At 36.6% G+C, this 26,468-nt stretch overlaps 1 protein-coding gene across 8 annotated transcripts in view; it reads right to left on the bottom strand.

Moving 5' to 3' along the window:
* Positions 1–26,468, bottom strand: part of UTRN (utrophin) — a 354,351-nt gene that overhangs the window by 25,173 nt on the left and 302,710 nt on the right. For 6 of the 8 annotated variants that reach the window (XM_021391928.1, XM_021391929.1, XM_021391927.1 and 3 more), the window contains 8 exons: positions 26,139–26,340; positions 20,162–20,247; positions 15,723–15,880; positions 12,759–12,925; positions 10,573–10,684; positions 2,815–2,951; positions 1,221–1,259; positions 922–987 (listed from right to left, as the gene is read on the bottom strand). In XM_021391928.1, coding sequence (XP_021247603.1) covers positions 922–987; positions 1,221–1,259; positions 2,815–2,951; positions 10,573–10,684; positions 12,759–12,925; positions 15,723–15,880; positions 20,162–20,247; positions 26,139–26,340 — 967 coding nt within the window. The remainder of the gene's footprint in view (positions 1–921; positions 988–1,220; positions 1,260–2,814; positions 2,952–10,572; positions 10,685–12,758; positions 12,926–15,722; positions 15,881–20,161; positions 20,248–26,138; positions 26,341–26,468) is intronic. The other 2 variants (XM_021391930.1, XM_021391933.1) reach the window with 1 other exon arrangement.

Here is a 26,468-nt window from a genome sequence, read left to right as displayed (position 1 = left end):
ATCCTTCAGCATCAGTTTCTGCCCCATTTTTCTCCTTCTACAAAGATTATGTGATGGGTAACATAAGTGTTTGTTAACAAACTGTTTTGAAGCTTTAGTTATGGTGCCCATAAATAATTACATAAATAATTACATAAATAATTACCCATAAATTACAGTAGCAAATAGGTAACTTGAGCATAAACTTTTAATTTTTATTCAAAAAGTTGACAAAGTTAATTTTGTTTGTAGGATGTGCAGATCAATTACAACAGAAAAAACACCCAAAGCATAACCAAGTCAGATCCTGTGGGAATATGGATCAGTTTCTGTCTTGCCTAAAAGCAGACTGTCTTTACTTGTTTTTGAAAGAGTACCTCTGGTTATTGCTTAAATCCGAATTGCTCCGAACAGACAGAAGAGAGCTCAATTAAACACTGAAGCACAGAGGTGGACTCAGCACAATAAACATTTTATCCTAAAAGGCCTTGGGTGACCTCATAAGGGTCAGAATGTAAAACATCTGTAATTAATATATCCTCTGCTATAAGTCAGCAGCAATGAATAGTGTCAGCCTATCACAGAAGTAAAAGAAAAGTTGGCTCTAAAATACATCTGAGAAAAACTGTATATTCAACAAGCTAAGTCTATTCCCAAAAGTTAAAAATGAAATAAAAGGAAAACAGCCTATTTTAGAAATAATACACAGTAATTCTGCAAGTTTTCATTTTGTATGACAGTTGGTAGATTTAAAGCATCTATTTTACATTTAATATGACTGTATTCAGAAGCTGATGATTTAAAAACGCTTGACTTACTTCTGAGTGCAGAGAATTATATCTTTTTAATAAATAATGTCCAGCCAGTAGAGTAGATTAAAATCAGCAAGAATCAATCACAAAATGCAGTGTACTGGCGAGAAACAGTCTGTGCATTTCTTACCTAGTAGCATACTGCTCTATCCTGGAGTGTGTGTCATCATGAAATAGCTGCGGAGACTGGGAAGGGCTATTTAAAAAAAAAGAAAAGATACTGGTGTCAAAAGCAGTTCATGATAGAGGTAAAATTATTTTAAAGTAATTTAGACTAATGACAAATAAATACATTCTCAATATTACTGAGGGGGTTGTTGCTTTGGGTCAGCCATGCCCTATAGCTCATGCACATCAGATTAGCTGCAATTCAGCTTAGAGAAAAGTAGTCTATAAAGCTTTCTGGACAAAGGGATTCTGCATACTCACTCATATTGCTCTGGCCACATACTGATGAGAGTGATAGGACTGTAAGGAAGACAAAAAAAAAAGGAAAGAAAGAAAGAAAGAAACTATGAAACAAACTTTGGAGCCATTTAAGCAAGAGAATGCTAGAGAAACACATCATTTTAACCAACAACCCACTCATTATTTGAATCAGCAACAACTGACATTGAAAATAGACAGCAGCGGATACTACAGCGTATCATGGAAAGACAGGAAACTGACTTACAAAATTTATTTTGTTAAAAATCAAATTCTAAAAAAATACCAGAACAGTATTACTGATTGAACTGGAGTTCGTAAACCACAATCAATTTGTTTAAATACTGTTCAAGCATCGGACCATTCCTTTTAAACTAACTAGAAAATACTCTTACAAAAACATATTGAGGAAAAAGAAACAACAACAAAACACCCTACTGTATATCAAAGTTATCTGTGCTTATTTTCCTACTGTGTAAAAATAATCTAAGGTAAATATATATTGTATAATATTCTGTCAGTTGGATAAGCATTTAGGATTTCTGATTTAACTTTTTTCAAGAACCATAATGCTGAGCTTTCTTACCCGAAGCAGGGACAACCCATACCAGTAGTTTCCTCAGCATGGTACTGGCAATTTATCTGTGTATTTTCCACATGACAGGCCAAAAGAGTTTTACCCTAACCTGTGACTACAGTTTTGATATTCGAATTCCTGGCACCATTGGCAAACTTCTGCTTTCTTTTCTTTGTGACATATTTGTTTTGTAATGCAGACCAGTCAAGGATTGCTCTGGTGAGCAACAGCTGAACATTTGTGTGTACATCATGCTTAGAACACAGGCCACCAGTTATGCCAGTTTTCAGATTACTTCCTTCTGTTTCTTAAACTGATAATGAGTGGGGTTTTTTTACTGTAAATAAAATACACAATCCTCTCGTCATGAAACTGAGTATGGACAAGCACACTGGTCTTTAGCACACAAGCAGAGCACATATGTTGAAACTCCACAGTGGCCGTCGGTGGTGACTAAGCTGTGCAGAGCTTAGACAACAAGATGTCACAGAGAGTCAACTCATGAAACCAATTCTGGTGCTCTGTTAAAATATCTAGATTTTTTTCATATAACAGCCTCCTTTGCTGACAGCTACCAACCACCTAAGTAAATAAAGTGGAGTAATTCTGTCAGCACAGTGAATAACACCGTGGAGACACAGACAGTACTCTGCCCTATTAGTCCTCCTATATTTCTGAAGTTTGTAGGAACCTCATTAGCTCAGAGATTTCTAACTCTAGGGACTTAAAAATGACCATATAAGCAGGAAGGTTCCAAAAGTCCACTCTCCCGAAAGCTACAGAAGTTTTTTTTTTTGTAAAACAGCCATTAAGATCCCTCCAGAATCACCTGCTACATGGCTCTATAGCAAAATACTTACAAAACCAAAATAAAAACATGGTACTTTTCAAATACAGGCAAGATCTGCAAAAAATGCAACTGCGACTGCTCGGTCTTGGTTATTTCTTTTGTTTCATTTTTTTGTTTTTAGTGGAACAGGCCAGTGATGCCAAGAGCATTCGCACTATAATTAAGCTTACGTCTCCAGGTTGTCACCCTCCAGAACTGTTTGCACAGGTAAGTAGCCAAGACGCGGATGTTTTGCAAAATACTTCTTTGACCGGAACTTGTTCTTCAGCACTTTGGTGAAGTCTCGTACATCTTCCCCAGATGTTGTCTTAAAAAATTAAAAGAAATTAAATTGAACAATGCTAAAGAGTACTGACAATAATACTGCTCCTACTCTCCTGAAAGAAGGAAGAATTTCAAAATGTTAGTGATGTTAAAAATGCCTTTTTAATGTTGTGAAATATAGCACACTAATGATAGTAATGCATCTACAGACTCTCTTCTATTAGAAAAAAAAAACAGTGAGGCTTCAAACTTCTAGCGATAAATGCACTAGATTTACCAATTACTTTATAAATTAGAGAAAAACTGAAAACGGCTCAAGTCTTAAGCTGAGTATTTACAAACCGTCTTACAAAGCTGAAAAGAGCAAAGTTTGCCAGATATAAGGAGACACTCAGCCACTGAAAGCAATTCTGACAATACACTCATGCACATCAATCTTGTGACTCAGCTTCACAGAAAAAACAAAAAGCTTTGTAATGGCTCTGCTGACAAAAATACAGCTAACAGGAATGGCTTTACTTTCAAAAAACAAAACAAAACAAAAAAACACAAAAACACACCACATAGCTTACACAGCCCCATGCATTCACAAACTGCCACAAAATATTCAATGACTGCTATTATATACCTGAACTGAAAAACCTTATAATGAGATAGAAGCAGTAAGTGCTAAACTGTTCTCTCCTGCAAGAGCCAAGCTTTTAATGAGAATTTTCTCATGTTACCAGGTCTCTTCCTACAGGTTTTTACTATTATCTGTATCATTCCAGGGCCAAGAAATAGCTACAGACGAAATTATAACCATCCTACGGGCACTGTTCAGAGGCACAGTCAGAAGCAGATCTGGAAAGAACAATCTGTGCCTGAAGTAAGAAACCTACAGACTGGGCCAGCATCCTCCTTACTACCACACTATGAGACTGCTAAGAAAATCAGCCTCAAGATTTTGCAAGTCTAAAATTACAAGCTACAACCAGCAAAAACTCCCTGACTAAGCTTTTCTACTGGTCCGACAAATGCTTAGCTCCATCTCACTCCCACAGCTGGAATTTAGAACAGAATTTAAATTGACACAGCTGCTTTTAAGGATCGGTTTAATTAGAAATAATCACAGCAGTAATGACAACACTGCTTTGGTAACGCTACTCAATTGCTGCTTCAAAAGCAGGGATGCAAGCAAAATAGACAGGCAAGGTGAAAGAGACAATACAAGGTGAAAGTGGCTATAACAGACGTCTGTGGGTAGAAACAATAGTATACAGTACAACTTCACAGTACTCCTGTTTTCGGACCAAATTGAGTACTTAAACAGAATGGTCCCCATCCCATGGAGTAGTGTTTCTTTTTGCAACTGCAATTAAAAAAAAAAAAAAAAGAGGCCATTCACCTCCTATATTAGTTGCAGTTTTGCAATGGCTTCCACAGTCTACAGCCCAAACCCTGTAACAAACTGTGGACTGTATTTCTGCAGATTCTGCTTAGGGAGAAGCATGTTTACATAAAAGGATGCCCAAGTGAATGAATATCTGTATTAATTAAGGGCTTTTTACTTTTGTAATTTTTCCCCATTACTTATTAGTAAAAGGCCTAGAAGCAGGTCAGACAAACTTTTCTCCAATTTTATTTTCTATTGTCAAAACATAAAATACATACCTGAATATGGAAATATGTTTAATGTGTATAATACAGGCAGTTATAAAATCTGTAATGTAGGTCAGAGTAGCAGTAAAAACAATAGATAATCAAATGGATGTAGTTTGTGGCATCTGGCTTTAATGAGTAGCAACAAAATCAGCACATTTGGGATTAAGAAGTGTTTGAACCCCCAGATTTTAGTAGAGGTAAAATTCAGAGAGGGCTCACAAAATCAAGCTCAGAAAGCATCTGCTGCGAGCATGGAATCTTCCTTTTAAGGTCTGTGAAGTCCAAAGGGTGGCTGCTTCTTACACAACAGTAACTCCAGCAGATGGAACTCTGTCCCAAGGCCAATGAATGAAAGTTTTACTACCTACACATTATAGAAATAAATGTGTAGTGAGCTGCCAAACTTTTCCTCCAGTGTACTCTTTACTTGGTATGACAGCCTGACCCAGTTCCTTCAAAAAACTGATTTTACTATGTACCGAATGAGGATGATAAATACTAACCACTGAAACCTGAGAAGCTTTGGAAGAACTTTTTTTATTCACAGGACAAAGACATAACTTTTAGAAGCATTTATTGTTTTTGCCCATAGCCACACTACACAATCCAATCAAAAACCATGCCAAAAGAGAGGTGCTATAACATTTATCTTCTGAAAAAGAATAGCCAGGAGCTGTTGCATAGAACCTATCTACTAAATTAGAAACAACAGGTGACTTGTACAACCCCTTACATCATGACATCTTGGCTTCGGTCCTCACAGGTCAATAGCACAAATACTAAAACAATAACAGAAGTACTTCAAAAGCAAAGGAAAAAAAAAACCTTTGCAGCCAAAAAACTACTCTTTCAGCCTCAATTTAAAACCTCAGTTCTTAAAAAATGGTGACGTTCAGGAAAGAATGACAAAGATCCATGGCTAGCATACATAATTAACAAACTCTGTGAATGTCTCGAGGAAAATATATGAAATAACTGACAAACTTGCATTAGCACTCTTCAGTACACAGCCAGGGATAAGTAGAATCATAAGTCAAGCTAAAATTAGAAAAAAAATCCTTGTAAACCAATAAACATTTAAGAAACTCTTGGATTTATATGGAAAACAGTAGAAAATAAAGAAGGTGCTAGGCACAGTTTTCCTATATAGGTTAAGAAAAAGTTTGTGATATTTTTCATGTATTAGTAACAGGACAAATTTTCACTGGGAAGAAGTACAAAGAATGTAATAAAACTGTTGGGAGAGCTCTAAAATATGAGTATTTATATATATAATATATATATATATGTACAGATGTAAATTTTAAGATCTTTTTTAAGAGAAAAAGCTTTTTTACATCTCCATATTTTGTTTCTTGATATTTTATTAATCGGTAACATTAAGTAGATTCTGCACCATGAACCAGACTATACTTGATATACAACAAATACACACACACACACCAATCGCTCCAAAAGTAATGCCTCCTATTTATTTCCATGGAAACTACAACAGCTACAAAGAGCACAATAACACTATTTGACAGAGCAAATTTTCAGCTTCAAAACACTAGCTTTCAGCATAGTCACTACCATTAGCTATGCATTTTTACCAGCGATAAACAAGAGCCTGCATGCTGTGCCCCTAAAAATCGGAACCAGCAGAAGTGACCAACTACCAGCACTACTAAAATGCACTATCCACTGCCTCACTGTGCTCACATCCACTGCTTGGTCTTCATAAATGTTCAGTAAGTGTCGATAAATGTCAATGGGTGCCGTTTTTTTGCTGCACGGAGGAATTCAATGACATAACCTTTGCTTCATCTGCACTTCCATGTCAGACATCATTTGTTAGGCTGCCCCTCTGCTGCCATCTGTCACACGGCAACAAAATGTAATGGAATATTGGGGGGAAGGTTCAACCACACCACCACCATCTGCCTCTGACATTTTGGACCAACAGAATAAAACAGGAGGCATTACTTTTGGAGCAACCCTCTTACACACATATATTTTAAATTGACACTGAAGTACCCAATTGTCCAATAACTTAAACATATGTTTAAATTTACACATTCATTCCCATTCAGCAAAGCACCTACACTTTTTAAATAGCACCACATGGTCCTTGGTAGAGGCAAGGGAGAAGATACCACAAAAAATCAAGTTATTAAAGACACAAGAAATGTATTTATGCCTGTCACTACTGCATCAGTGATGTTTGCATTATGTAGCAATATGAAGATGACCTTTCTCTGATCACTTTCAAATAGAGGCATTTCATAGCACTTTTTCACCAAGAGGCATTACAAATTTTGTGAGCTATGAACTCAAGCTGTAATTTCAACAGTAACTCTTTTAGCTTGGAATTTTACAAGTTAAGTTGCAAAAGAGTATCAAATCATATAAGCTGGCTAGCTGAGCAACCAGAACAGAGAGACTTAGAGGAAAACATGTTGAGCAGCTGCTTGATATCAAAGATAGATGGGTTTTTTTTCAGGGAAAGGAGTAATAATATCTGAGCTCCACAGCTGGAAGCAATGTTCTGCATATAAAATAACCCGATTTGCCCATTCTCGCTGTTTTCTTTAATCTTCCCCGTAGTACAAATCTATTTTGTTAACAATGAAGTCTCATCCTTGGTGCATTGATAAACTTGTCAAGATGAAACCACTGACTTTCTTATGTCAGCTGCTTTTAAAACATCGAAGCTGCTTAATGTTCAGGAATGTAACTGTCTTCTCTGGCTGTCAGTAGCCATTAAGCCTTCTGATGACTTACCTAGAGGAGGAGCCTTAGCAGGCCTTATTGTAGATAAGCTTTATTGTGCCTGAAGCAAAATTTTCACTCTAGGGTAAAGCAAAATTCAGCTAATACTTTCTGACATCTTTCTTATCCTGTTCTGAGGTAATGAAATTATTCTCACTTCTCTTGCAAGGTAAACTGTCAACAAGAATTACTAAAATTAAAAACACAGTCATTAGGAAAATATTTATTTTGGACACCACATGAAATTCTTTTAAGGACCCAGTCCTACAAAGTCATTCAAAATTTACAGTGGTTCATTTGCAAGCAAAAGGTAATGGTAGACAACACAGAAGAGAGCTCCTAGAAGGAGTAAGATATGTCCTAAAGTGAAATACAGTCAGTTGATTCCAACTGTATTCAGATGTGCCAAGAATTATTTTAGAGTTCTATCTGCCAACACGTCAAATCCATTTCATCTTTACTGTTTTTTTATTTCTTCATGTTGAAGAGGTTAACCTTTGCTGCCATCATTTTGCACAGAGAGGCTACAAAAAAATGTTCCCCAAGTTAAGGGCAGTTCCACTGTGTGTAGTGGCACAGAGGTCAGGACCTCAACAGAAATAAAGCTTGCAGTGATAAAGTTTTCAGCGTTGTTGATTTGAGATCTGTATGTTACTTCAAATTAGCTGCTTTTAAGGTTTTGCTACAGAATACAGGAGCTGTAAAGTCAAAATATTTAGAGAAAGAAAACTGATGCAGTCATTATTTCTACTTGGAATTAAAAGATGTCATTGGTACAAAGAGTCACATTAATATAACCCAAGTATCACTACTGAGAGAATTCCTGTTCCAAAAAACTAAGCACTTAAGAGTAATCCTGAGTTAAATGCTAGATTCTGACTGGGGGAAAACGCTGCAAAAATTTTTTTTACATATCTCTGTGTAATACTTTACATTAGAAATCTCATTTCTCCATTTTTTTCAGAAGAAGACAATTTAAATGGGAATAACTAACTACAGTAACTTTGCATTTATACTATAAAAAGTATAAAAAGAAAGTATCATTTACTCAACATTTTCAGTTCCCTTACCCTGCCTAAAGATGACTCCATCTCTAAATCCTGACTTACAGAAAAAAATATGTAACCAAAGTAGTTGTCACAAATTTTTCTATTTTTAGCATCAAGAAAACCAAACTGTAAACTAGGGAGAACATTAAAGGGCATTATGGATTGGGCTCCAATAGCTATACATAACTACCTGGCCTTATTCTGAAATTATGAAGGAATGAAAACACTGTGGAGAATCTTGCCCTTCCAAATTTAATTTTAAACGCAGATTCCTTAAGCCATTCTTCAAGTTACATTAAATATAAGTAGCAAAGATTCTGAGAAATCCCTTCATATCCCAACACTGAGTAACTTATCTGAAGGCAATTAAAAGGTTTTTTCCTTTTTGATTAAGCTCCAGTTCAAAATGTCAGCTTTATTAAGCAGTTAAGCATTTGCTTTTTCTAATTATTGCTAGTACTCTTGATATTAACGCATTTGTATCAATACATTTAAGTAAAAGAGAGAAGCTAGATTTTATTAAGGCAGTTTGATGAGAGCATTTATTTACAGTCTGCTTTGCAACACAGGCCACAAAAATAACATTTTAGCATCAACAGCATTTGAATCAAGCAGAAAAGGTTCTAAAAACATGCTAACCTTAGCAGACTAGATGCACTCCTGTTCAGATTATTTATACTGTAATATAATGGATTCTAAGGAATAATTCATTGATCTTTGGTACATCCATTTTTATTATTGTTTTTTATTGCGTAGACTCAGCTCTATGCTATTTTTTTGGGCATCATTCCATTTAAATACATAAGCTATTCTACTAACATGCTGCAAAGAATTTTGCAAATTCTTGAATACTGTATTGCATTAATTGAGTTCAACCTGTAGAGAGGCTTAGCAACAAATTAGTACACCAGCAATACATTAGACATTGCTACAAACAGCAATAAGTAAAGTAAGTAAAGTAAAAAGTAAAGCAAAACTAAGTAAAGTAAGTACAGGTGATTTTTTTGTAGTCCTATCACCTTTGAGGATCAACTTGTAGCAATATCTGGACCAGGCTCTGAATGACATGGTCTAGATTGCACAGGAGTTGGACTAGACAACCTTTAAAGGTCCCTTCCAACTCAAAATGATTCTACGATTCAGTAATAAATAGCACTAAATTCTTTTTGTGAAATCAGTTCTTCAATCCTGACTCAACTCAGATAATAGTTAAAATGAACTGCGTGCAGGTACTGATTATGCAAGTTAAATAGCCATGTCTTAATTCTGTTCATATAATGGGTCATTTCTGATCTGAGTTTGTTCTAAGCATACAGACCTTTTAGCACTGCTGTTTAAATTATATACATATTATACTATTAAATTTTATGACTGAATGAAAATTCTTCTGAACAACCATCAGATTAGGCTAAAAAAAAACAAAACAAAACACAAAAGTGGTGCCCAATCCTACACTTAAAATACTGTCTTAGAAAATTCCTTAGAAAAATCTTGCTTGAATATTTCATCAGGAAAATATTGTACTGTGAATTAATGTTTGTTAGCCAATGCAGGCAAAAGTCTCAAATTATTATCAGTTAGAAACTGTCAATTTAGCTCTTTTTCTTCTTCCAGCTACACACCAGTTTCTAAATAACATTGTAAGCAGTAATTACTCAAGAGAAAACACAACATTTGTCTAACTATGTTTTCATGACACAAGCAACGTATGTTCAACACAAAAGCAAAGATCACAAATCTTTAAAAATATTTTAAGATGATCCTTGGGGGTTCCTTCCAACTCAGAGTATTCTATGAATATTAAACATTATTATGTTGTATGGCAGTAGTAAAGTAAGTCCCTTTTCTCTAATATGTTCACACCCTTGAAACAGAGTGTGGGCATGTGCACGCATTCAAGCACTGCAATTCTATTGAATATTACACTTTTATTTTTGCAAAACAAATGAAGTTCCTTCAGTGAATATTTCTGAAGTGGACACTAGGAGTAGTCCATTCTCTCCATTTCTACAGAATTCAAACAGTGCCTGAAAAAAATCAGCAGCACTAGCAAAGCCCCTGATGACTTTCAAAGAGGAGAGTGAGAAGACAAGCCCTGCAAGACAGATGGAAAAGAAATCCTGGCAGAATATCAAGGTGTCAAAGGACTGTTAAAAATAATTTAGATTACAAATAATGTGGAAACAATCCCTTAGGAATGGGCAGTAAATTGGTACTCACCGGTATACAATACTCCACCATTGGGTAATGCAATTTATGCCCCTTAGCTGTACGGCCAGAAAAGAAGCAGCTCTGACAGACATCATAGTTGAAATGTTTTAAGCTTCGGTACCTATGGGGACATTAAAGAAAGTGGTTAGAACTTCCTAGGTTCAGTTCTAATATTTACTAGTTACTAAGCTTCACAAGACAAATCACTCTTTGAAATGGTGTCACCGGCTTTTCAGCTGCAGCAATACAAGGATACTGAGTGTCTTAACTTAGAAAGCACAGGTAGGGCACTGCCAGCCACTCAACTTCAGAACCCGAAACTCTTGGAAGTTCAGCAGTTCTAAGAATAATATGCTAATAGGTTTAAACATTAAGTTGATTTATTTACTCAGGTTTTCTTTAAGAGCATAAGCAAAGCAACAAAGCAGAAAATGTATACAATATCCTTTTTACTAAATGTAGCCACCAGGAGAATGATAGTTTTTATTTATTTTTAAGCCAAAACTGGATTATGCAATGATTCACTTCCAGACTCCATCCACTGTTGTTTTTATAGTACGGTTGTTCTGACAAGATGAGGTTGTATCATTTGCTTGAAACTAAAATGAGCTAGCCGAGGCAAATAGAATAGCTATTGAATAGTTTAAGTTTAAATTAAATTGATTCCTGAGAGTAGTTTTCAGTACCCATCCACGTCGTTCCCCTGATGAGTTTTATGTTTTGTTTTTCATGACAATAAGTGCTTATAAACGCAAAGGTTCACTTTTAAGGACGCTGACGCAAGAACATGTAGTTTTTATTCAAGAGCCCATGTATTAAATGGCAGCATCTGCCTGCTGCTAAGATGCTAGACACTTTTGTTGTTGCAGATCTCTAGTATCACTACAGATTAAGAATGAGTCATTCCTTTGCCTTCCTTCTCTTCTGCCTCCAAGTGCTCCTTTTCTATGCTAGATATTTCAATATAGCCAAGATGCATCAGCCCCAACTTAGGCATCCAGAAGATATATAAACTGGAGCTCAGCCACGCCACACTTTGGCAAGTGTTAATTACAAAAAATAGAAATCTATCTTTTATCTACTCATGAGACAGGCAAAAAAGTTTGATCAGATTAATAACTTCTGAAAGTACTTAGACCTCCATATTTGGAGTGAAAGAAGACAATCACTAGCTCTTATAAGACTGACTGAAGTTTGCATACCTAAAGCTAGGTGGGCTGAGTCTGACCAAAAGATTCATATTACTATCCTTTAACATAACAGAAACAAGGAGGAAGAGAAAGCATGGGGAAGAAAAACGACTCATCTGCCTCAGCATCTGAAGAAAAGCCTTAGAATCACTTACAGGTAAAACTGATTTATCATCCCTAAATAAAACACAGAACTTCATAACCACAACAGTGAGTGATGTTTAGCACTGCTCCCCTAAATTGTTTTGCATCTTTTATACTCTGGAGCAATTGATACACAGATGTACGTTAGTTGTAACAGTACTAAAAAAGGGCACCAAATATACAAAGCCTCATGATTCATAGTAAAATCATACTGTTCAGGAGAATAACAAGGAGAATATCCTTGGAGTCATTTTTCCTTTCAGAATTCAAAGATTCTGCTGGACAGCCTAAACTTATACTATGTTCAACGCTTCAAGACAGGAACTGTGCAAGACTGTGCAAGTCTCATCACAGTAATATATAAATGTGCCAAGCAAGGAAGGATTGCTGCTGAAGGGTGTTCAGCGCTGGCTGACATGACTGACTGCTGCAAAGGGTTTATGGAGGAGATGGGGGCAGCTAGCCAACTCACCATGAATCCTCTTGCTCCACCTAAGACATAAATGAGCAGGTTTTTTTTCTTACTGATCAGTTTTTTTTTTTGCTCTTGTGCTCACAGAACATACAGAGTGCATTTACAATTCCATTTGCTGCCTCTTGAATCCACCAGTGCCAAAATACCTGACGACAGCCTATTCTACACACCTGTCCATCACAAGACCACTAGGTATCTACAGGAGCCAGAAACATAGTTGCTCAAGAGCACTTGCAGAGAGATCCACACTGTGGTCTAAGCAAGGATGGCAGTTCCTATCTTAAACAGGTAAAATGGTGAAAAAATAAACATGGAACTTGTACATGTTGTATGTAAAAAATCAGATACTTTCAGAGAAACTCTGCACCCACCTCCCCTTCTCTTACCTGAAGCCAACAATTGGACATTCTTTGCAGATGTTGCACTTGGCCTGATGTTTTGCTGTTTCTGCAGCTGCCACGCGGTGCAGAACTGGTAGCCATACCATAGACTGTGGCTCCAAGTGCATCCAATCTATAAATTGCTTTACAGTAATTTCTGGCTTATTGTGGTTCTGTGGAAAACAAATGAACATATAAATTTAAAATAATAAAAAGAAATAAATTTTAAAAAGCCTCAACAAACAAATTTTCCTTAGAATTCAGTTCCAAAAAAACCCACCCTATGTTAATCCATTCCTTGTCAGATTAATAAATAACCAGTTAAAGGATACATGAAACAGTCTTGATTAAAATGCAAATACAGAAAACAAGACAGCCAGTAAAAAAACATAGGGCTAAACATCTGTGATAGAGGAGATAGGTGGTAATAAAGATGGAGCAGTCCACAACAAAGCCATCTTTGAACTGAAATACTTAAAGAAGGTAGAGAGTGCTGAAGGGAAGCATATTCTGCATTTCAGACATGGCAGTCTTGTCAGTTAAGATTGATGCCAGACTGCCAAAAGACAATACTGCTTCCAAGGGTCTAGTAACTGCCATAAGATTCATGAAAAAATTCTAATTGTATTCTGAGCCCATGGTATTCTTTCCAGTTAGCATGTTAAATACACAAATAAATATGTAAAAAAAAAAGAGAAAAATAAATCTGTCACTTTATAGGCAATCATTGAAAGAACGCAGCAGAGCTAAAATATTAGCATGACTGTTTTAAGATCAAATAAACATGCTTCCATTCAAGTTGTAACTAATAGAGGATCCTAGCTATAAAGGAATTATGTTCATCCTATTTGTCAGCAGTAAGAACAGACATTGCCTTTCTGAGCTCACTGTAACAGAACACAATTTAAAATGAAAGCCATACTTAAAATTGTAACACATGATGAAAAGCAACACAAGGCTTCTTAAACTCAAGCCTTTTTGGTTTTGCTACTAAGAGGAAAAAAGGAATAATGTGCTTTCCCCACCAGCAAAATACTTGTTTTCACTAGGCTGAGAGAGCTCTGATATCCTGCTGCATACTTTGTGCTTTCCTAATTATAAATCATAGAATCATGGAATGAATTGGGTTAGAAAGGACCTTAAAGATCATCCCATTTCAACATCCTGACATGGGCAGGGCTGCCACCCACCAGATCAGGCTACCCAGGGCCCCATCTAACTTGGCCTTGAACACCTCCAGGGATGGGGCATCCACAACTTCTCCAGGCAGCCTGTTTCAATGCCTCACCATCCCTTGAGTAAAGAATTTTCTCGTAACATTGAATCTAAATTTCTCCTCTTTTAGTTTAAAAACATCCCCCTTTTTGCTATCACTATCATACCATGTGAAAAGTCAGTTCTTCTCCCGTTTAAAAGCATTCTTCATGTACTGGAAGGCCACAATGAGGTCTTCCTGGAGCCTTTTCTTCTCCAGGCTGAACAAGCTCAGCTCCCTCAGCCTATCCTCAAAGGAGAGGTGCTCCAGCCCTCTGATCAGCTTTGTGGCCCCCCTGAACTCGTTCCTACGGTTCTACCTCTTTCTTGTGCTGGGGGCTTCATGCCTGGATGTAGTACTCTAGATGAGACCTCACCAGGAAGAGAAGCTGAGGCATTCACGTGAGATGAGAGATGCAACTGGATCATCAGTATAATCACAGTTACTATAAAACATATTGAAACATGACCATGCCGGTGTACCTCACAAGCAAGATGAACAGTGTGGGAGACGGGACAGATACCTTGAGGAATGTAAAAGACTGCTCCTTTGTGCTACAGAAAGTCTGCCACTAACAAGTTAATAATTCATTTTAGTATGACTTGAACCACTTGAGGTCAGTAATAGATATGTCAAGCACCATCCTTTGTTGTCTGAAACAGCAACATTAAAAGCTTAGAGAAGTTTTACGTTGTTAACTGGTTAAAACAACTTCCATATGTATCGAGCAAATTATTCAAGATTCCTATATACAGTCTCTCAATCCCAATCATCTCAGAGTTCAGAAAGGAATTTAAAAAGCTAAATAAACAAATAGCTTTAAGAAAAGCTAGCACAACTGGATTTTTCAGAGCACAGGATGAAAGCAAAAGTGTCTTTAAAGGAATGGTAAAAGAAAAAATGTATTACAAGTTCTTTATAACATTTAATCTGTTAGATTCAATAAAACTGCAGATATTCAAGTCAGTAATTTTATATATAGTGATATTTATATCCATATATAATTTCTGACAATGCATAAAGCAGCCACTTTCACAGAAGCAACGTACTCCAGATGTACAGTTATCACTACCACACAGCCAGAGCCATAGGCATCCCTGACAAATCCTGAGTTAGGTTGTGTTCCATTGCGACAACATCTTTTTTCTTCTCATCTTCTTTAAACAGACAGAAGCTCCTTGCAGCCTCATTAATCGCCTGTACGTAGTATGGATTTGAACAGCAGGCTGTAAGACAGCTTTATTTTATGTTCTGATCTGCTGCATAAAGGCTCATGAAATATAAATGGTTGTGGTTGAAATTTCATGCAACTGCAAGCTCTATTGTCAGAAAAACAATCCTAAATAATTTCCTGCTGCATGGGGTCAAAAATTACTATCGACATAATTTTCTTGTTCTGTTGAGATCAAAGCTTGTTCCAGCAGGTAAAAGTACATCGTACCTACAGAGTCTGGTTTGAATGATGCGAAGCAGGGTAAAATGGCTGCTGCAAAAATTTTAACAGCATTCACAGCAGCTAATACTGTCATTAACACAAATATTTATACATTCTTTTGCTAGAAAGTAATTTGATTATCTCCTAAATGATGAATCAGTCTTTCACAGTTCAACTTTAACAACAACTTCCCAGTAATTTCAACAAAAAAAGATAAAAGTAAAAGAAAATGTTATAGATCTCAGGACAGGCTTTGCCCATGAAGTTTTTGCTATCTCACCTGCTGGAAGCAGCTGCGCACGCTGGGTTCAATGTTGCTGCCACCAAAAGCTGCCACCTCGCCCAGCTGCCGGGGGATCTGGATGGCGTCATGCAGCAGCAGGCCAAGCTGCCTTTGGTCACACATTTCTGTGGGACCCGCCACTTCCTTGAAGAGATCTGCAACACCAACAAGAGGCACCAGCTCATTTCATTTTCATCTATGCTCCTTTTACTCATTTCTTTAATACAGATGTAGCTACAGATGACCACTCTCCCATTTCCAACAGTGTACCCTCATCTAAATCTTGACTACTTTGACTACTTTTTCTGGATCTGCAACCACACAAATGAGAGGAATCAGGCCAAATGAACTGAACCACACAGCTTCATATGGTACCTCACAATAAATAACATTACCACAGTTCCTACTACCCACGAGCCGCTATGTGACAAAGTAAGAGACATGATGAAACTGAAATAGCTTTTTGTGCTCAACAGGAATCATGTTTGCTTCCTGGAAAACCACATCTGTTTCCACACGTTCCTTTTATCGATTCCCTTTCCTAAGCTACATGATGAGCCCTGCAGCATAAATGGGGCTCTGGGAAGCTGAAACAACATAAAAATTTGAGGCTGAAATGATCAAGTAAATTGTTCCCGACACAGACACTTACTGGGAAGAAAGATACTGCTTGTACCTGCTTACAAGTCACAGCAAACTACTGAATTAGTAAGCCTATGTGCAGCACAGAAAATATTTCTTAGTTTCTCTATAAATTTGACTGCGCTTTTTTGACATTTTCAAGTGTTAAAATTTTCAGCTAAAAACCCACATTACATTACACCCAACAATCCAACTTATGAATTTCATAGTTGTGTAGATTCTCATTTAGTCGCAAGATTAATCTCTCCTGAAATATCTTAAACACTGAGTTCATCTCTTAGAAATAGTTTTAAATTCTGTGGATAGTGTAAGTTACAAAAGAATAAGCAGTGAATTCTTTGTTTTCAATTAAAGTTGGCTTTTACAATCTGCTTTTGCACTCAGTCACTGGTTTGGATTAAAGCTCCAAATAATGTTAAAAGGAAAAAAAATCATTTATACTATTCCTGTACTTCACATGTTTCCTACCCCCAAAAAATGTTAATAGATTAGGAAGAAAAGAAATTTGAAAATTCAATCTGATTGCACCTGTGATTGAGAAACAGACAAGCTTTGTTCAGAAACATTCAAGGGATACTGTTTTATTATGCTCCATGAAATGTTTTACACTTCATTTGGAGTAACTGTCAAGCTTTGCCAGCATGCTTCAGAAAGATGGCTCATATCTTTTCCCCTGGAAAGGGAACTGAGGCAGAAGAAAGGATTTTCACAAAATAGAAATCCGGATGACTGAATCAAGTTTTAGAGTTTCTTATATATTTATTTCCTGCTTAGTTGAGCAGATGCTCGCATCTTCAGCACTTACCAGCAAGACAAACCTCACGGACAACAGCACTGATAGAACAAGCACTGGGTTCATTGATGAAAGTCAACTAACTCTTTCCCCCCAAATCAGCAGGAATAATGTGAGAGCAAGGTAAGGCCAAAGATCATTTCAAATAGGTAGCTCACATATGCCGCTTTGTTTTTGGGACCAAACAGAGCATAACACAGATATAGCTAGATCAGGTCATCAGCCTCACAAATGGGAAAAAAGGGGCCCTGGAACATATGCTCTACAACCAGAGATGTAAACAGCTCACCACAGCTTGATTATGTTCACAGGTCCATTTTCATTCACAGGAGCACCCAGGCATCTGCTTGAAGTTAAGCATGTCTTTAAGCACTTTCAAGAATAGGCATTCTTTAATTGAAGCTTCGATGTTTTTTGGAAGTAATTGGGATTTTTTTAATTAAAGATTCATTCTCATGTCAACTCTGCAGTGCAGTGTATTTAAAAGAAGCTTTATTTTAAAATGGGTGGATTGAAAAGATCTATCTGTATTGGAAATGAATGTGTGGGCAACAAAGTTACTACTTTTACTGGAAGTGAATGTGATTAATGCTGGCTACTAAAAAGATAAAATGAAAAAGAAAAAAAAAAGCTTGATATTAGAAAAAGAAAAAAAGTGCAAAAGTTTGATTTTCCCCAAAATATAAGGGAGAAAGATGAAGGTCAATTTTATTGGTAAATTGAAATTCCTTGTTTATCACATTATTTCAGAAACCTAATGTCTCAGCAGCCCAGAAATTACATTTCTTTAAGTTGTTCCCTGAAAACCTAAACTCGGTGCAGGCTGGGACAGAAAACACCTGACCAGAAAGCTGGGCAAGCAGTTTAAAAGCAACTGAAGGGTCCAACCAAAAGTTTTTTAAAAAACAAGAAACTTGCCTGCTTTACAACCAGCTACTCTGAGAAGAAATGCCTTCTGGACCATGGATTGCAACATTTAATTCACCATCAGCATGGTCTATGTCCTGCTTAAGAATTCCAGCCACAATTTTACAATGACTACCCAGACAAGCCTGGGACTGCCAAAGATACACTTACATATACAGAATATTTCTTATATATAAGAAATGCAGCCGAAAAGCAGAGGAAACATCAGGAATTAGTGTGAGAAAGGAAAAAATCAGAAGGCAGAAAATTCATATAAAAAACTCATATTTGGGGGTCTGTTCTTCTTTCAAGTGACTTTTCCTTAATTTCCTCAAAATATTAGTATTCTCAATGTTTTTCACCAGAGAAAGCACTCATCAGATATAAGAAAATCTGTCTCAGCAGCAGATGATTAGTAGGGGATGATAAAAATAAAACAAGCAAGAAAGGTCACACCAAAGGTCACTTTCTGACATAAGTGGTGACTCCAAAATGCTGACTGCATTCCCACCAAATGCTAACGACCCATACATGACACTTCCATTTCATTCCTTTTTCTACAAAATTTCTTTCACACTGAAGAAGTATTTTACTTTGTGACATTCCATGGCTAATCAGGAACGAAACAATAAAGCTAATAACACACTAAAGATATCAAAGCCAGGCATACTGATCAAAAACAAAGGAGTGCATGCATTAACTGACTATTAATTCTCTGCCCTGGGAGACAATACTACTATTTCAGTTTTGGATGTATTTCATGTTGAAGTTATGACCATTTGGCATGAAAGTCTCCTGAGACCTTTTCTGCATTAATTTTCTTGGTCTTGAAAAAATCTGCAGGAAACTTTGCCTATGCAAATCTGCTGCTGCTTTTATTTTACTAGACACAAAGCAAAAACACAAAAATGAATCCAAAGCAGTCATTTCCTCATTTTACTTCAGTGTCTGTACTAAGCAACTGAAAGTATACTAACTGGTTACTGACATCAGTTTAAAGTGAGTTTATTCTCAGTCGGAATTATTATTTTTTTAACCATCTTTTGGTAGGGCTATCATTCTGTTAACCACAGCCTAGCTGCCGAGCTGTAGAAAACCTTTCAATTTTGCACCAAATGGCAAATTACCTTCTGAACTGTCATTACTAAACAAAGGTATACCCACAAGACCATTTAGTTATGGACTATTTCACTGATATGTCAAATGACAAATAAATTAAAAAACAAAGTCTTAGTAAGGGCTCTACTTCAGATGCTGAAATATGCCTCAGTGCACAAGCAGTGAGCAAAAGTACAAACAGCTTACGCTTTGGGGCGTATTTCAGAATCTGTAATTTTGAATCTAGGATTACAAGATGGCCTACAAAAGCTTTTAAAGAAAGCAGAAATTGATGCAGAACTCCAAAAGCACCTGGAAAATGCTGTTGCTAACCATTTTAGATGGTTTCTCCAAATGTCTAAAGGAACTACTGCTATCAATAGCAATTTTAAGACTACGTCCCTAATATATAACTGTCAATCACCTATGATGCTCTTATACAATGCCTAATCTCTTGTTCTGTATTTGTCATGAGGTTTTGTCATAAAGTTCATTGATTCTCTTCTACTCCTGCAATTATTTTGGTCAAATATTTTCAGCAAATATTTTCAAAGTACTCAGTATTTCTCAAGCTTGTGAGGTTATTTAAATCAATATCATTTAAACTTCCATTGTACAATTCTGGCAGTAAGCACATGTACTGGAAAATTATCTTCAGAGTTCAAACTATCTTTCTCATACACACAAGAAAAAAAGTTGTTTCTATAGCTTCTACACAGCTACATTTTCCTTTGCTTTTGAAAGAATTGCAAAGTTGTGAAATATGACAATGGGTAACTCGTATCAATACTTTCCGGTCAGGATATAGATCCTACTTCCTCCACTTTCATAGATGATTATGAAAACAACAATTATTTTTTACTCATTCATAAGGAAACAATCGTGCTGCAGGCAAAAGAAATGTAATACTGCAAATTTTGCAACAATTTGCATTATTATTATACACGACTTTAAATTATATATTAAAAAAAAACCATTTCATAAAAAACATTCTTACATCTATACTTCTCTTCCAGAAGGCCCTTAGAAAGAGACATCAAGCCAATTTTCAGGGACTGCACTCGAATTTTTCCAGTTCGGCCACTGAAATTACAAAAATAGAACATTTAATATAGTTTGTTTCATTTCACTACAATTTGAGTCTATTCAAAATGAAAAGTCATTGGTGAGTTCTGTTTCATATCTCAAAACAAATTAACACTGAGCATCATATTAAGAATGCTTTCATTACAGAAACTCAGCTAAATGGCTTACATGTCAAAACAGCTTGCATTACTCCAAAAGGGCAGAAATTTAGCTCTACTAAATTCAGAATATGATTTAAGAATGGGATATGCACTGAAAAAAATGCATATGAGCATGCAGCAAGAAATCCAGTATGAAACAAGCACTTCAATCTAAAACAAAGTTTTCATATCAAAGAATTTTTTTCCACTTCATTTTTTCCTTCTGTGCCTAAAATGTTCTGATACACGTGTGCACCAAGACACAGTCAGCCACATGCAGTAACTAGATGATGTGGAGTTGTTATTCTTTCAAAGGAACATGACCTCAGGCTCATCTTGTCCAGTGTGAAAAGAAATCCACAAACCTCCAAAGCAGAAGTCAAACCTTAGCAAACTAAACAGACAAATGGCTGTCAAAGCAAGTGATTTTAAATCTGCAAGAAAAACACTGTTCAAACAGATACTAAAACAATAAAACCAGGGTATAAGGAAAAGGACAATTTTAAAGTTCAAGATCAGTGCAAGAAACATACTCTGTAAGAGATATGATGATTTCTGTTTCCAAAGACTGGAAAACACTATAGAATTTGGCTTTAGATGACACACAGCAAATAGACCATGAGAACAGTAGTTAAATTGTATATATTTGTACAGGGCACTCTGCATTTTAGGTTAGATAAGTCCTTCTCCAGCAAGTAAAATAATAATACAATTAATATCATCCAAAACATTAGTTTGATCACTTTTGAGATGGAATATGATATATCCTTTAATTACTTCTGGAGTGGTTATTAGATATCCCTTTATATGCCCCCATTCAACATATGTTCTGATTTACTTCACATATGCTGCACTTAATACAAGATTATTAATTTATTCCTGGTTTCTCAGTACATTACATAACCACTCTACAAATATTAATGCATTTGTCTTCACAACTATCACCTAATCTTGTGAGACAAGACAGCATTATCTTCTCTATTCCACAAGTTGAAACAGAGGTACAGAGAAATTATTGCCAAATTAATCAAAAGCGCCCATTACTTTTACTGCCTAGCTTGAAAACCAGGACCCAATTTTCCAGAATGCTGTAAAAGTGCCACCTATTTTATACATTCAAGCTTAGTTTCAAATTACCTCTTTCAATCACAGACAAGACATCATTCTGGCAGAGCTTAACTCATACATGGTTCTTCCTGCAACCAACATAATGCTTTCAGTGTTCTTTCCTGAGTGTGGTTATCTGTGTTTTACCTTTGTATTCAAAGGAAAAACAAAGTAGAACATTCACTTGTGTTTGATTTAATTAAAGTCTGACTAGAGTATTTGTGCATTTGTTCATTAAAGGTAGAAACTCAGGAGACCTCGGCAGCTTAAAGGTCAGAGCATGTGCGCAGAGGCTTCCAAGCTCTCTAGGTTTCAGCAGGTTGTTAGAGGGGTTGTGAAAAACTTCCTTTGCAAGAAAACCATTTTCTTAATTATAAATGGAATTCAAAAGCTTACAATACTATATTTTTCTAAAGAGCAACATTTTTCCCCCAACACTTTTCTTGGAAATAGCTAAATATTAGCAGTGAAGTTCTATCTATAACAAAACAAACAAGCAAACAATGCAAAAAGCGTGCACACAAGGAAACCACCAACAAAAACATCTCACCATATCTACAGGCTTTGTAGCACTGACACTTCTTATTCAATGATTAAGTTTGCCCATCTTACAGAGCCACAAAATCAGTGAAAAGGTCCTGTAAAGGACCTCTGGAGATCATTTGGTCCAACTCCCTGCTCAGAGTAGACTCAGCTAGAGCAGGTTGCCCAGGACCATGTTGTCTAGTTGGGTACTGAAGAACTTCAAGGATGGAGACTCCACAATGCCTCTGGACAACCCGTGCCACTGTGCTTGATCGCCCTCACAATGCAAAAATCTTTTTCTTATTTATTTAAGTGGAATTTCCTGTATTTCAGTTTGTCCTCATTGCCTCCTGTTCTGTCACTGGGCACAAATGAGAAGAACCCAGCTTTACCCTCTCTTCTGCTCCCATCAGGTATCTGTGCACACAGATGAGATCCCCTTCAGTCTTTTCTCTAGGCTAAACAGTTGCAGCTGTCAGCCTCTCATCATACATCAGATATTCCTAGCCCTTAATCATCTCCATGGTCCTTTCACCAGACTCTACCCAGTATGCCCAGATCTCTTACACTAGGAAGCCCAGAAATGAATCCAGCTCTCCATATGTGGCCTCACCCGTGCTGAGTAGAGGGGCAGGATCACCGTCTACCTGCTGGTAACACTATTGCTAATGCAGACCAGGAGCCTTATGGCCTTTGCAACAAGAACATTTTGTTGGTTCAAGTTCAACTTGGTTTCCACAAGGACCCTGAAGGTCTTTTCTGCAAAGCTGCTTTCCAGTCAGTAGTTCTCCTGCCTATACAGTGTTATGGGGTTTTTCCCTCCCCTTGCCATTTCCCTTTGCTGAACTTCAAGACATTTCCATTGGCCCACTTCTCCAGCCTGTCCAAGTCCCTCTGAATCCCATAGCCATCTCGCTGTGCTGTGTATGTATACAAACACCTCAAATCAAGATCTTACAATCAAAACGTTTCAGGAAGCTTTAAAACTTGAATTCATGCAAAACTTATGACTAAAGTATTTAGAATTAAGTGCCAGCATGCTGTTACAACAAACATGCTTGTCATTACTGGTAAGACCAGTTCAGCGGCTCAGATATTGTTCACTCTGATCTTGGTTAAGGAAAGACCAAACCATCATGTCTCTATTAACTGGTGTAAAGTTGCCCATTCTCAGACAATTTAATGACAGGCAGTACAAAAATGGCACATTATTGACCTCTGATCAGTCTTCTGGTAAAAATGGCAAGCACTCTTTATGTTTACGAAAGCTCATTCACCACCCCAGATATACCTGAGCCCTCTTGCCCCAGTTTAAGGACTCACATACCTTATAATACAGAATGTCAGCTATATACACTGACATTCTTTGTCTTCAAACTAACTGGATTTTTTTATTTCCCTCTTTCTTTTTAGTAGGAAAAGAGAGTGGTCAAAGGGACTAAGGAAAGGAGGAAATAAAAAAAATCCTGGTTTTCTAGGTTATTCTATTGTCTGTACTTAAGTTTCTGGCAGGCTCTGGGCTGTATGCCTCAGGTATGATCTTCCTGTTGCACCTTCATCTACTGCTTGTCAGGAGTTGGCAGAGAATCCAGAATCAATTCAAGTTTTAAACCTGCCAAAATTAGCATTTAAAAAAAAAAAGAAGTTTCACATAATTTCCAGGCATGGTAGGACAGAGAGTGCCTTGAAGGCATATACCACAGAGAGAACTAGCTTATTGGGAAATCACATAACTGTATCCTTTGGACAAGGAAAGAGGTCGTATTCATTGGTGGGTACCATGCTGCACAGGTAAAGAGACCAGAGAGAGTGGAGCACAGTGACCTTTGTTGCATGTTTGGGACTCTCCATCCAAACAGAGACCAATCATTCAGCTGTTTCAGAGATCCAACACAGCTGCTGAGAATATTAAAGAACTTTTTTCTGCAAAAAATGACTACTACTACCTTGCAATACCATAAGCTAATGACACACACACAAAAAAAAGGTGAGCAAAAAAATATCCACAGCATTAGAAGAGAGTGTTTTTAACCTATATCTTATTTCAGTAGATAGTGGAATTTGTGGATGGAGAAAGGTGGGTGCAGGGCAGGGGGGCAGGCAGAGAGAATAAGAAACACAGATAACAGGCACTATAGGTCCATGAATATTTGAAGCAGAAATCATGTTCCTCATTCCTCCCACTCCCCAGGGGCTGCAGTGCAATAGAATAAAAGCATGAGGCTGGGAGAGGCTTGGGATATTAACTCAACATGGTGTTTCAATTTGTCAGGTAAACTAGTGCAATAATAGACAACAAAAACACAATGCATACGGAAGTTTCCCTATGTGAAATTCTTATTGAAATAATGAGTCATCACCCACAATTAGTACATGTAATATATATACTCATATAATGTATGACAGACTTTAAAATATCCGAAATAACTAATTTCAAGGGTTGTTAAGTTATTCCATACTGAAAGCTGTCAGTCCTTTTTCACTGGACATTTTAGAAAATTTGACAGTATATAGTCCAGAACAATAACCACCAGCTGCTGCTTCTGGATGATTTAAACACAGGCCTGCCCACATGATTTAACTGATCAACCACTTTGTTTCATGGCTCTCATTTGAAAAAGGCAAAGTATTTAATTTTACTTTGAAAATTATCTGGACTAATCGACTCAAGGTGCTTTAAGTTTGCAAATTGTGCATAGGGCAAATGTTGCTTTCTCGAACAACCTGTGAGTCCTTGAGGATGTAAAAGTCACCGAGTAAATTTAATCTGTTTCTCTCCTCTACTCAGCCTGAAGGATGAATCATTCCTGATGTGTCAGAAAATACCAGAACACAACAGGCTTGTCTACTATTTCTAAAAATAAATTGGTTCTTTTTAAGGGCCAAAGACATCTGTAGGTAAGTCTGAAGAACTTCCTATCTTGCCATCAATCTGTGAATCAGTAATTAAATCTCAGGTTAATAGCACGCGACTAACAGATGCTTTTTGTAGACTGTTTAATGATTTGAAACACTGTCTACGTATAACACCAATGCAATAAACAACAGAAATGCCAAGAGACAAATTAGTTCTTTCCTAAAGGCCAATTAAAAAAAAATACAGTTGAAAATTGGTGCCTGTTCTCTCTCAGCAATTTTTTTTTTCTTGAATGGATTTGACAGGGGAGCAAGGAAACACACAGTAAGAGGTAACCTTCATCCTCCATTTTTCAAAGTTTGAAGGAATATTAAAGCCTTTCATCAGTTTGAAGAATTATCTACACTAATGTTTTCAGTGTAATAATCAAGGGGAAATGGGAGCAATAGGAAACATTACTGAAAGAGAATGGGTTGTTGCTTACTATTTGCATTTTAAATATGAACAGGTTAAACAACTGATTTTTAACTGAGGTTAGGAAGCAAAGGTAAACCAAAAAATAATAATGGATGAATGATCAGTTTGAAAATAAAACCCTAGTAACTACAGAAAAAATCCTTTGACCTTATTAAGTCTCTCATTCTAAAAATCCAACAATATTTATGTGGAGCAAACCACTGATCTACTGCTATGAATGAAATGTATATTCATCTACAATACAACGATCTGCAAAATAAACATATTTGCCCAAAGATGTCCCATTCATTACTTTATGCGTTTTCTAATATTCCAGAAGTAATAACAAGGAGTCTAATTAACAGAAATGTGACATTAGACAAAAATATCAGAATGCTAAAACATAACAAGTAGTCAGCATATAAATGGCAAATGGTCATATGTACTCTGCCACCACTCTTTCAATCCCCTGCCACAAAAACCAAAATAAAATTTTAAAAATCTATGAAGTATAGGAGCACTGGTCTGTACTATGGACTGCTGCAATTTCTCATTCCAAGCCACTGCACTTTAATCACTGTGTCAAAATTATCAAAAGGCATGACTTTTCGAAAAAGAACTTCTTAAGGCTGTATCGTTTTTCTATCATGAACACTTCCTGCAGAAAGTAACTCAGAAAAAATTCACATAACAGTCCTACAAGTCTAGCATTTTTGATACACAACATGTGCTGTCTTCATACATACTAAGTTTATACAGCGCAAAATTTCTGTACACACCATGAACAGAAGCTTATTACTTACCTATCATACACATTGAGTAGCCAGTTAAGACACATGTCTACACACAGAGGAACATTAACCATATCATTGTGTTTCTCTTCGAGTCCACTGTAGATGGTAGTAAGACAGCTGATCACATCCTGGACACCAATGAGCTGGTCATTTTGACTCAACTTGTGCTGTTTGAAAATTTCAGTTGTTGTGTTCAGTTCCAACAGGTCCACTTACAACAGGTAAACAAAAAAAAAAAAAAGAAAAACAGCATGAAGATAGATGCCTGAGCATAGCATCGAAATAATTGTTCATGGGCATATTGTAGCAAACATTGTAGATAATCAGCCAAGAAAACAT

The sequence above is a fragment of the Numida meleagris genome, chromosome 3, assembly GCF_002078875.1.
Source record: "Numida meleagris isolate 19003 breed g44 Domestic line chromosome 3, NumMel1.0, whole genome shotgun sequence".
NCBI classification, from domain to species: Eukaryota; Metazoa; Chordata; class Aves; order Galliformes; family Numididae; genus Numida; species Numida meleagris.
Note: the sequence above shows the minus strand (reverse complement) of the source record. Positions and strands in the feature narration are given on the sequence as shown.